Genomic DNA, 13,227 nt, shown 5'->3' on the forward strand with positions numbered 1-13,227 from the left:
TTGGTCAGGATCTCTTCTCTTGCCTGGAGCAAGAAGGCAGTCAGATTCTGCGGTGCTTACCCTTAGGTCTTTGACTCTACAAAGCAGGAACTCAGGACACACTGCTGGTGTTGGGTGCTGGCTGAGATTCCATGGTCTCTGTTCCCAGGTCGGATCCCATATCGGTCACCATCAAGGCCCAGTTCTCCTCCAGAGTGGACTCCAACATGGTGAAGCAAGTATTTCTAGACAAGACCCTGAATGCCTCATCCCACTGGCTGGGTGCCACCTACCAGCTGACAGATGTGCATGTGACAGGTGGGACATAGAGTGGGGTATATGTTGGTGGCTGTAAAATGTGTTTTTAAAAATTCTTTTGTTATTGTTCAGTCGCTAAGTCATGTCCAACTGACTCTTTATGACCCCATAAACGACAGCATGCCAGGCTTCCCTATCCTTTACTATCTCCCGGAGTTTACTCAAACTCATGTCCATTGAGTCAGTGATGCCATCCAACCATCTCATCCTCTGTTGCCCTCTTATCCTCCTGCCCTCAATCTTTCCCAGCATCAGGGTCTCTTCCAATGAGTCGGCTCTTCGCATCAGGTGGCCGAAGTATTATAGCTTCAGCTTCAGCATCAGTTCTTCCAATGAATATTCAGGGTTGATTTCCTTTAGGGTTGACTGGTTTGATCTCCTTGCTGTCCAGGGGACTCTCAAGAGTCTTTTCCAGCACCACAGTTCGAAAGCATCAATTCTTTGGTGCTCAGCCTTATTTATGGTCCAATTCTTCCATCCGTACATGACTACTGTATATTCTCAGTCTTTTTAAAATTTTTATTTATTTTTGGCTGTTCTGGGTCTTCATTGCTAAGTGGGCTTTCTCTAGTTGCAGCGAGCGGGGGCTACTCTCTAGTGGCAATGTGCAGGCTCCTCATTGTGGTGGCTTCTCTTGTTGTGAAGCACGTGCTCTAGGCACTTGGACTTCAGTAGTTGTAGCTGTCAGGCTCCAGAGCATGGGCTAGTTGTGATGTGTGTGTGGGCTTAGTTGCCCCACGGCATGTGGGATCTTCCCAGACCAGGGCCTTCCTGCATTGCCAGGCAGAATCTTAACCACTGGACCATGAGGGAAGTCCAGAAGATGATTTTATGAAAAAGGATAGGGCTTCTGGATGAACAACATGGATAGGGGCTGCAGAGGAAAAGAGGAGAGGCTTTCTGGAAGCCCATGCTGATGATTGATGGCAATGTCATCCAACAGGAGACAGGAAGAGAAAATCCAGCGATTGAAACCAACAGAATGGTTATTTTACATGTCAGTTTTTCTAACCCAGAATGGGAAGGATCCTGGGTTTCCTTCTTAGGCTGCAGTTATGAGTCATACATTGGTTGATTCATTTATTTATTCATTAAATGTATATGCCATGAAAATAAATAGGCACTGATGATACATTGTGGTTGCTGCTATGACAGAGGAATTCCGAAAGTCTGTGGGAATTCCAAAGAGGGATTACTGCACTCTCTCTTGGAAAGTTTTCTGGAGGAAGTGATAAAGAAACAAATCTGAAGGAGAATAGGACTTAGCTGAAGGGAAGAGATGGGGAGTTGAGCCACATGTGTCTGTAGCCTAGAAGATAGAGCATGTTGTTGAAGGAGGCTATAAGGAGTTTGGTGTGGCTGGAGCATACACCCTGACATAAGATGGGTGACAGCTGTGGCTAAAGCTGTGGGCAGAGACTTTCCTGGGCACTGGAATGGTTTGGGGAGGAGCATGGCACACTCAGAGCTCAGCTTTAGAAAGCTCATCCTCTGATGACTGTCCTCTAGCAGGACAATGATTGGGAAGGGGGAGAAAGACAAAATAGGGACCTAGATCAGCAAAGATGACGGATGCCCACTGGAATGGTCAGCACTTGCCAACTGCCCCAGAGAAATCCAATCTCCTCTTCCCCACAACCTAGTGAACTCTCACAATGCTTAGTGGACAGCTGGACAGGCAGACAGATGAATGGATTCAAGGTGGTCAGATGGTCTTCAGTAGCCAATTTTTTAAAAAATTTCCTTGAAGTGCGGTTGATTTACAATGTTATGATACCCTCTTCAATACAGTAAAACGATTCAGTTATACATGTATATGGGCTTTCCAGGTGGCTCAGTGGTAAAGAATCTGCCTGCCAATGCAGGAGACATGGGTTTGATCCCTAGGTTGGGAAGATCCCCTGGAAAAGGAAATGAAAACCCACTCCAGTATTCCTGCCTGGGATATCCCATGAACAGAGGAGCCTGGAAGGCTGCAGTCCATGGTGTCGCAAAAGAATCGGACATGACATAGCGATTAAACAAAAAGAACATACACACATATGTACTTTTCTTTTTCATATTCTTTTCCATTAGAGTCTGTCACAGACAATTGAATATATTAATAGTTCCCTGTGTTATACAGTAGGACCTTGTGGTTTATCCATTTTATATATAATAGCTTGCCTCTGCTAATCCCAAACTCCCATTCCCTCCTTCCTCTATCTCCTTCCCCCTTGGCAGCTACTAGTCTGTTTTCTATGTCTGTGAGTCTGGTTTTGTTTAATAGATATGTTGATTTATATCATATTTTAGATTCCACATGTAAGTAATGTCATAGGCATTTGTCTTTCTTTTTCTGACTTACTTCACTTAGTATGATAATCTCTATGTCCATCTATGTTGCTGCAAATTGTATTATTTCATTCTTTTTGATTGTAGCCTACTTTTTTTTGGTGGGGGGTGGCTGCCCTGGGTCTTCTTCATTGCACACACAGGCTTTCTCTAGTTGCAGCATACTGGCTTCTCTTTTGCATCACGTGGGCTTAGTTGTCCCACAGTATGTGAGATCTTAGTTCCCAGACCAGGCATCAAATCCCCATCCCCTGCATTGCAAGGCAGATCTTTAATCACTGGGGGACCAGAGAAGTCCCTGTAATCCACTTTTAAAAACCCAGCTCAGTCCACAGTGTCAGGAATAAGTAGACTGACTCTAATGACTTCTTTGTTGAAAACTTCCCCTGATGGGAACTTTCACTTTCCTTTTATTCTAGAAGCGGAGCTGTCAGTTCACCTACCAACAGACCAACCAACGATCAGTCCCAGTTTTCAGAAAGTCCAGCTAAATTTCACTGTCACCAACCTATTCTATTCTCAGGACATGAAGCACCCAGACACTCCCAAATACCAGAGAAACAAGAGAAATATTGAGGATGCGGTAAGAATGGGTTTCTGTGCCCACTCTGTTCCTCTGCAGAGACTGACCTATGGACACTGAGGAGTCAGAGGGTGACCTTTTTTTTTAGTGTGCACATTTACCTTTTTCTTTTTTTCAGTTTAGCATCTGGACATTTTTTAATTTTATTTATTGTATATTATTTTATTTTGGTGGTGCTAGGTCTTCGTTGCACCACACAGACATCTGTAGTTGTGGCACACGGGCTCCAGAGTGCGTGGGCTCAGTGGTTGCAGCTGGTGGGCTTTGTTGCCCTGCAGCCTATGGGATCTTAGTTCCCCATCCAGGGATCAAAACTGTATCCCCTGCATTGAAAGGCAATTCTTAACCACTGGACCACCAGGGGAAGTACCCTGGACATTTTTTTAAATTGAAGTATAGTTTATTTACAATATTGGGTTAGTTCCAGATGTACAGAATATAATTAATTCATATATATATATATTTATATATATCCTTCTTCAGATTATCTTCAATTGTAGGTTATTATAAAATACTATGTCTAGTTCCCTGTGCTATGCAGTAGATCCTTTTTGGTTATCCAGAAGGTGACTTCTGTTTTTAATAGTTCATAAAGACAGGTTCTTATTTGCATTTTACAAATGAAGAGACAGCCATGGAAAGGTTCAGTTACTAGCCCAAGTCCTAGAACAGGACATGCTTTGGTGTACATACCTGGGCTGGTTTTTCTTTTCTTTTTTGTTTTCTTGGTTGCACTGTGCAGCATGCAGGATCTTTGCTCCCTGACCAAGTATTGAACCCATGCCCTCTGCAATGGGAGTGGGCATTCTTTATCATTTGACCGACAGAAAAATAAATAAATGGGGCAGTTTACTCATTGGCTAATTGGCATTCTCCAGTGCCACAGAGTCATGGATTCTGACTGAGGAAATGTTGCCCTATCTTTCAGCTCAACCAACTCTTCCGAAACAGCAGCATCAAGACTAGTTTTTCTGACTGTGAAGTTTCAGCATTCAGGTGAGTTCCAGCTCAGGACCTGATCACTTTGGAGACTTGTATGGTCCTTTAAAAGTGTCCCCACTGCTGTAGTCTTTCAGTTCCTAGCTGTTATGGAAGAGAGCCCTAGGAATATAGAACTGTTACCTAACCACTGGGGCTTCCCTGGTGGCTCAGTGGTCAAGAATCTGTCTACCAATGCAGGAACTGTAGGAGACACCCGTTCGATCTCTGGAGGAGGAAATGGCAACCCACTCCAGTATTCTTGCCTAGGAAATCCCATGGGCAGAGGAGCGTGGTGAGCCTCAGTCTGTGGTGTGGCAAAGAGTTGGACATGACTGAGCAACTAATGCTTTCAGTTTTCTGCTGTATAACAATGCAAATCAGTCATAATTATACCTCTATCACCTCCCTCTTAAGAACACTATTCTAATGAAAGAGATGAGTCACAAAAGACCACACAGTATGTGATTCTATTTACATACATTTCACATAAATGGAATGCCTGTTGTCCAGAAGAGTAAATCCCCAGAGGGAGAAAGGAAATTGTTTGCTAGGGGATGGGTGTGAGGGAAGAATGAGGAGGACCCATGCTAATGAGTTAACTGGTTCTAACCTTACGGTTTTCACAGTTATTGAGTCCTTTGTGAGAGTGGAATGAGAACTGTGCAAGCCATAATGCCATAACATTGACTCCATTTACCAAGATAAAAACATTTTTTCTGCTGCTTGGCTTGTTGCCAGCCTTCGGTTCATTTCTAGACTTCTGAAAACGTTGATTTTGGCCTTGTTTACCAGTGTTCTCATTGTTTTTACAGATTTTCGGGAGTCCTTACTCCAGCATTTCAAAATATTCTCCTTGTGCTTATTTATTTATAAATTAATCCAATAAATAAAATGAGACATTCAGTTTCGCACTTAACACTAGTCATTTTTTTTCTTTTGAGGCAAATTTGATTTATTTCTCTCTGGTTTGCTTTCATAATGTGCAGATTAACCCTTTTTTTTTTTTTAATATTTACTATTTGACTGTCCATGGAATTCTCCAGCCTAGAATACTGGAGTGGGTTGCCATTCCCTTCTCCAGGGGATCTTCCCGACCCAAGGATTGAACCTGGGTCTCCCACATTGCAGGCAGATTCTTTACCGTCTGAGCCACTGCCATGTCTTAATTGCAGCATGAGGAATCTGTTTTAGTTGTGGCATACAGACTCTGAGTTGTGGCATATGGGATCTGATTCCCTGACCTGGGATTTAACTCAGGTCCCTTGCATTGGGAGCACAGAGTCTTAGCCACTGGACCACCAGGGAAATCCCACACTAGCCATATTTTAAGTGCTCGGTAACAAGGGGCAAATAATGACTGCACTGGATACTGCAGTATCCAGTATGTTTACATCATTGCAGAAAGTTCTTCTGGACAGGACCAGCAGAGAACCTAGAATTGGGGTAGAACTCCAGATACTTTGTTCATCCCTGGTATCCTTCCAGGTCTGTCCCTCCAAGCAACCACACTGGGGTAAACGCTCAGTGTAACTTCTCACATTTGACTCGGAGTCCGTACCAAGTTGTCATCTATGAGGAATTCCTACGTCTGACCAAGAATGGGACTCAGCTGCAGAATTTCACCCTGGACAGGAACAGTCTCCTTGTGGATGGTAAGACTCCCTGATCATTGGGGCAGGAATGAGGGCTTCCAACTTCCTCACACGGGGGCTTTCCTGGGAGTCTGGAGACCAGAGGATGAGTCAGCATTGAACTGTCCCAGGCTGGCAGAGGTGGCACAGTCTCCCAGACTTTACCTATCACTGAGGGAGAAGAAACAATACACAGTGGGACACAGGAGACACTTGCCATCTCTCCTAGACAGCATAATGCAGTAGAAGTTTCTTAATGATGGAAAGTCCTATATCTGTGCTGCCCAGAGCATACATCACATGAGACTCCTGAGTATAAGTGTGGTTATTGTGACTGAGGACTTCCCTGATAGCTCAGTTGGTAAAGAATCTGCCTGTAACGCAGAAGACCCTGGTTTGATTCCCGGGTCAGGAAGATCTGCTGGAGAAGGGGTAGGGTAGACTACCCACTCCAGTATTGTTGAACTTCCCTGGTGGCTCAGCTGGTAAAGAATCCACCTGCAATGTAGGAGACCTGGGTCAATCCCTGGGTTGGGAAGATCCCTTGGAGAAGGAAAATGTTACCCACTCCCATATTCTGGCCTGGAGAATTCCATGGAGTCACAAAGAGTCAGACACGACTGAGCGACTTTCACTTTCACTTATTGTGACTGGCTTTTATGGTTACTGAATTTTAATAGTACAGAGTACCAGATTTTTTTAAACTTTACTTCATTAAAATTAATTTTAAAAAGGCACTTGTTGCTGCTTATATCACACAGCACATCTTAAGAATTTGCCTGGGGAGGAGAGATGGGACAAGAGGGAGGAGGCCATATACATATATTTATGGTTGATTCATTTCGTTGTAAGGCAGAAACTAATACAACATTATAAAGCAATTTTACTCCAATAAAAAAAAAAGAATACTTCAATTAAAATCAGAAATAAATAAAATTAAAAAGAAAAAAGATTTTGGCTAGGGAGAGGTTGTACAAGCAAGGAGGGCCTACAACTCTCTGCCAGTCAGTGCTAATCAGTTCTCATATAGTTTATGTTGCAGTTGGAAATAACAAGAATAGGCTCTGAAAACAATGAATTATTTGATATGAACCAATCCACACTTAGGAGTGGTAATCAGAAGGCTTCCTGGAAGAAATTACAGTCTAGGTGAATCCTGGAAAATAAGTATTAAAAAAACTCAGTAAAGGGAAAAGGGAGTGAATGTGTTCATAGGCAGAGGGCTTTTGAGTAGGAATTTATAAATTTAGAGAGATCCCATGGTCTTGTCAACTCCTATGACCCATTCTCCCCTCCACTAGCATAAGACAGTTCAGTCCATCACCAGTCATCCGTCCATTCCCAGAGGTATGATTTGAAATATCACACTCTTGTAGTGTGATTGTGGCTTTGTTATTATGTAGTAAAGTATCCTCACTTTCCAGTGATGCAAACTAAAATGGGGTGAAACATTATTATGTCTACATGGCTTTAATATTTCAATGGAATTATGGTATGAAACAAGTGTGGCAAGTGTTAATACATACGTGTGTGCATATTAAGTCATTTCAGTCATGTCAGACTCTGCGACTCTGTGGATTATAGCCCTCCAGGTTCCTCTGTCAGTGGGATTCTCCAGGCAAGAATACTGGAGTGGATGGTCGTACCTCTCTCCAGGGGATCTTCCTGACCCAGGAATCAAACCCCCATCACTTCCATCTCCTGCATTGGCAGGAAGGTTCTTTACACTAGCGTCACCTGGGAAGCCAAGTAGTTATATGCTAGGTATGATATTGTTTGTGGCTTTCTTGGTAGCTTAGTGGTAAAGAATCTGTCTGCCAATGGAAGAGACTCAGGTTCAATCCCTGGGTGGGGAAGATCCCCTGGAGAAGGAAATGGCAACCCACTCCAGTATTCTTGCCTAGAAAATCCCACGGACTGTAGCCCACCAAGCTTCTCTGTCCATAGGAGCCTGGTGGGCTACAGTCCATCGGGTCACAAAGAGTCAGACACGACTTAGTGACTAAACAACAAATAATATTGTTTTAACTGGATCAAATAAATATTTTTACTTCTAGATGATGGATGTTTATGATGTGGTTCTATTTGTGTATATTTGAAAAGTTTTATTTAAAAAAGTAAAACACACTCACATGTGTTCTCCATTTCATCCACTTTCAGGGTATTCTCCCAACAGAAACGATGTCGTGACTGAAAATTCTGGTAAGCCTCAAAGATGCTGTAGCCCAGGGTGGAGAGGGAATATTCTGGTTCTTTGCCTCATTGAAAAGAACCACATACCCAGGGTATTGGATGATGATGAAAGTTGATCAACCCAAGACTGGGATTTCTGAGGCACAGTTGGGGTCAGTGGTGGGGGGAAGCGGGAGGCAGAAGCAGGGGCCCTGGCAGAATGATAGATGGTGTCTCACACCAGGACTTGTCTCCCCAGACCTCCCCTTCTGGGCCATCATCCTCATCTGCCTGGCAGGACTCCTGGTGCTCATCATGGGCCTGATCATTTTTTTCTTGGTAAGCAAGGAGGTGTTGTCATCTTACTATCAGGTTGTAAGAGCTTTTTATATATTATAAGGACGTGTCCTCTGCTGGGGATGTGTTTTGCAGATATTTTCTCCTAGTCTGTAAGGGGTTTGCCTTTTCCTTTTCTTAACAACGTTTGTCACTGGGGAAATGTAAATGCAAGTTATAATGAGACACCACTATGCACGAGAAGGGTTAAAATCAAAATGACGAGAACAAGTGTTGGTGAAGATATGAAGCAACTGGAACTCTCCTATAGTGCTGGTGAAAAATAGCTTGGATGCATCTTTAAAAGTTACACTGGGTGCTCTGTGGTGACCTAAATGGGAAAGTGAAAGTGTTTGTCGCTTCAGTCATGTCCCACTCTTTATGACCCCATGGACTGTAGCCCCGCCAAGCTCCTCTGTCCATGGAATTCTCCAGGCAAGAATACTGGAGTGGACTGCCATTCCCTTCTCCACTAAATGGGAAGGAAATCTAAAAAGGAGTGGATATATGTATATATATAGTTGACTCACTTTGCTGCATGCCTAAAACTAACATAACACTGTAGAGCAATTACAGTAAAAATAAGTAAATGTCACATTGGGGTTAGTAGTCACACAGTATTACATATAGAATGGATAAACAACAAAATCTTACTGTTTAACACAGGAACTGTATCCAGTATCCTGGGATAAACCATAATATAGAAAAGAATATTTTTAAACTATACATATATATGTATATAACTAAGTCACTTTGCTGTACAGCAGAAACAAACACAACATTGTAAATCAACTATACTTCAATTAAAAATAAATTTTCAAAGTTATATATATCTGTGCAACCATTCCCTCCTAGGAATTTGTCTAAGAGAAATTAAAACACATATCTATACAAAGACTTGTACACAAATGTTCATAATAATACTTGCACTAGCCAAAAACTAAAAAACAAACCAAGAAGTCCATCAACAGGTGAATGGGTAAACAAAGTGTGGTATATTCTCACAATTCAATACTGTTTAGCAATAATACTGGATTATTAACATATACAATGATAAATCTCAAAATAATTTGAATTTGAATATCCTGAATGAAAGAAGTTAGAGGAAAAAGAATACTTATTGTCAGATTCCATTTATAAACAAACTCTGGAAAATACTTATTAATCTCTGAAGATAGAAATCAGACCAGTGGTTGTCTGGGAATAATGTGTTTGTAAACAGCAGGGGAGAAAGAATTACAAAAGAACATGAGGGAAACTGGAGGAATAATGAGCATTCCTTATTTTGATTACAGGGATGGTTCAATAAGTTTATAATCCAAACATCAAATCATTCACTTTAAATGTATACAGTTTACCTAAGAATAGGATCCTTCTCAGGACCTCCATCATCTTATATATCCCAGTCTAGTAACATTATTTGTTCTCCAAAGTTTTCAAATAGGCATTTTTTCATTCTGTCTAAGTTTTCTAGCTATCTTTATAATAAATTTAGTCCAAATTACTCAGTGATGTATTACTAGAAACGGAAGTCGGTATAATTTTTACAATAATAGAAAATATTGAATAATACAATTTTCCTAATAATGTAAAAGCTTACATGATTTTGTTCAAAAGCTAAAATATTTAGCATTTTTATTTTCTTTAGTAAAGTGAGTTGATTAAAAAAATAATGCTGCAGGACTTCTGGTGGTCCAGTGGTTAAGATTCCATCTGCCAATGCAGGGGACATGGGTCCAACCCCCAGTCAGGGAAGATCCCACACACCACAGAGCAACAAAGCCCATGTACCACGACTACTCAGTCTGAGTTCTAGAGCTCAAGAGCTACAAGAAGCCCCCACAATGAGAAGCCCATGCACTACAATTAGAGAGCAGCCCTAACTCCCACTCACCACAACTAGAGAAATCCCATACACAGCAACAAAGACCAAGCACAGCCATAAATAAATAATTTTTTAAAGTACTGTCAGTTCAGTTCAGTTCAGTTCAGTCGCTCAGTCGTGTCCGACTCTCCGCGACCCCATGAATCACAGCACGCCAGGCCTCCCTGTCCAAAGTACTGTCACATATCACTAAATGATCAGAGTATGAAAAAAGGTAAAGGAAAATTTTAAAGACAGTATTAATATTACTAAAACTGACTGATATAGACAACCAGTATTTGTTAACAATTATGGTCCAATAGGGGCTTCCCTTGTAGCTCAGTCAGTAAAGAATCTGCCTGCAATTCAGGAGACCGAGGCAAACTTCGGGTCAGGAAGATCCCCTGGAGAAGGAAATGGCAACCCACTCCAGTACTCTTGCCTGGAGAATACCACGGACAGAGGAGTTTAGCAGGCTACAGTCCATGGGGTCACAAGAGTCAGACATGACTTAGCAGCTAGACCACCATGATCCAATAATTTAAAACATATATATATAACTTGGAATACATATTCCTTCTGTTATTTGATTCCAAGTTTACAAGCAGATGCTGAAAGCTAATGAACCCACCATGCACACTACTGATCACATTTCAAGTAAATGGAAAAAAAAAAAAAGACTACATACTTATTCTTTGAAAGATGTCTAATTCTAATAAACTTTAAACATTTTGAAAAATATATGCAATTTACTGAATATCAGTTAAGCTGGGGTTAGGGGAAGGAGACAAGATATGAAGGGGATATCAGAAAAAAGAAACAAAAAACCAAATTTTTTTTAAAGATAAAAAAATGAAGGGGCCATCAGAGAGAAAATGGTAGGGAAAAAATGGAGAGTTAAAGGGAAGAAAGAAGAAAAAGAGGGGGAAAGGAGAGACTGAGAGAAAATTAAGAGAAAAAGAGAAAACAGGAAGAGAGACACACAGGAAGAGCAGGTCTCTGTGGTTGTGGCCATATCCTTGGCCTGTAGCCTCCCATAGTTGGGTAGATGACTGGTCCATTCTGAGCCCTCTGTTCACCCTCGCAGGTCACTGTCCACCAGCGGAAGAAGGAGGCAGAGTATGAGGTTCAACAACACCAGCCCAATAGCATGGGCTGTTACCTGCCACACCTGGATCTGAGGAAGCTGCAGTGACACCTGCTCAAGTCCCCTTTTCCCAGACGGGTTCCAAAGGAGGTTGGTTGGAACAGAAATAAACCACGTTGGTTGGACACAACCTTCAGGCCTTTCTTGGCCTGGTTCACAGTGGACTGAGAGAAAAGGTCTCCCCTTCGTTATGTCGTGAAGACAACTGCAACTTCTGTCTGATGGTTTCACACCCTCAGGGACACCAGGATTGGTGAAATAGGCACAGACGAACAAAATCAACATCCCACTTAAGTGAGGTTTACCTTCCTAGTCTCCCCCTGAACACCTCTCTCCTTGACTCCTGGGCAGATATCACCCCATCTCTATTCCTCCATGTTCTGCACCCCCTTCCCCAAAGCCCTGGCAGTCTCAAGTTCCTTGTGAACTACTTTAGTCTCTGATGTTCAGATTCACCAGGATGTTCACTGACTCCTCTCCTTCATCACAGGTCCTCCAAGGTGGGAAATAGACTAAGAGGAATGAGTGGGTCAGCCACGATTCTGCAGTCAGCCCTGGGACTTGGTATCTGGGAAGACTGAATCCCAGAGTGGCAGCAAACTCTAGAGAGATAGAGTCTACTTTGGATTTAAAGATGAATAAAACTCAGGGGAAAGATCTGAGAGAAAAAATAATAAAGACAGTCCCTTTTTTCATTTTTTTCTGCACTGAATCTAACTGAATGGTTAAAGCAGAGACTCCCCAACACACAGCTTGAAGCATACCAGGCATGATGCTAATACTGTAGATGCTCTTTTACTGTTTAATACCTCACTCTCAGAAACTGTAAATCCCAGACTTGCCTGGTGGTCCAGTGACTAGGACTCCATGCTCCCAGTGCAGAAGGCCCAGGTTCGATCCCTGGTCCAGGAACTAAGATCCTGCATGCTGTATAGCACAGCCAAAAAACAAACAAACTAAAAAAAAAAAAAAAACCCCACCTGATTCTGGGTATTAAGAACAATTAAGAAATTAGCTACATGAAAAAAATTAAAACTAAAAAGAAAAAACAGAAAAATTTCTTGGCAGAAAAAACACCTGGATTCATATGGACATAATCTTGACTTATAAAATATAATGAACAAAGGAAGAAAATTACAAAGTTTACCTGAAAATTGATCATTATAATGGGTCATTTTCATATATCCTCTCAAGAAATTAAAAACACAGTGTTTGTTAGCATGTGATGGTTTAGAGAATAGTTAATAAAATGTTTCTATGAAACAACTACCAAAGCATTCCTGTGGTAAAGAAACTCACAGACTTCTTACATACAAACATAATTTAAAACATATTGAGCGATTATAGTCAACTACAAGAACAGGACACACCAACACAAGGAAGGAGTTTATTTTCAGAAATAAAAGATCAGGTGAAGGCAGCCAATGTACAATGCAGTAAAGAAACAAACTCCCTTGTTTTTTCACTGAACCACTGTAGGTGTCGTGGTGAATCAGGAAAACACACTCGCTAGCACCATTAACAGCATAAAGTGTTTGTTAAACACTTTAGACTTTAAATGGATATAATCTAGAGAAAAGTGGAATCAGACAATACTCCCAAACAGTAAAATCCAAAGTAGCTTCTTGGTGGACACAAGAAGCCTGACAGAAAAATCCCAATTCCGGTGGATCTTTGATGTGGATCTTGGGAAGACATTAGTGGAAACCTACAGCTCTACAAAAATGGAAAACAAACACTGTTGGTGGTTTTGAGGTACTCTTGATTGGAAGGTCAAAGAATCCAAAATGATGGGCTAAAAGATAGTATCCTTAAGTGAAAGTCACTCAGTTGTGTCTGACTCTTTGCGACACACCATGGACTACACAGTCCATGGAATTCT

At 41.7% G+C, this 13,227-nt stretch overlaps 1 protein-coding gene across 1 annotated transcript in view; it reads left to right on the forward strand.

The window, feature by feature from the left end:
• MUC16 (mucin 16, cell surface associated) overlaps positions 1 to 12,575 on the forward strand; it is a 122,554-nt gene extending 109,979 nt beyond the window's left edge. Inside the window, exons 47-53 of the mRNA XM_088839034.1 lie at positions 149 to 297; positions 3,051 to 3,214; positions 4,143 to 4,210; positions 5,681 to 5,847; positions 7,987 to 8,028; positions 8,258 to 8,337; positions 11,286 to 12,575. Of these exons, the coding sequence (XP_088695160.1) occupies positions 149 to 297; positions 3,051 to 3,214; positions 4,143 to 4,210; positions 5,681 to 5,847; positions 7,987 to 8,028; positions 8,258 to 8,337; positions 11,286 to 11,393 (778 nt within the window). The 3' untranslated portion in view covers positions 11,394 to 12,575. The remainder of the gene's footprint in view (positions 1 to 148; positions 298 to 3,050; positions 3,215 to 4,142; positions 4,211 to 5,680; positions 5,848 to 7,986; positions 8,029 to 8,257; positions 8,338 to 11,285) is intronic.
• Positions 12,576 to 13,227: the final 652 nt, after the last annotated feature.

This window comes from Moschus berezovskii, chromosome 8, assembly GCF_049115385.1.
Source record: "Moschus berezovskii isolate FMDL1 chromosome 8, NW_MosBer_1.0, whole genome shotgun sequence".
NCBI classification, from domain to species: Eukaryota; Metazoa; Chordata; class Mammalia; order Artiodactyla; family Moschidae; genus Moschus; species Moschus berezovskii.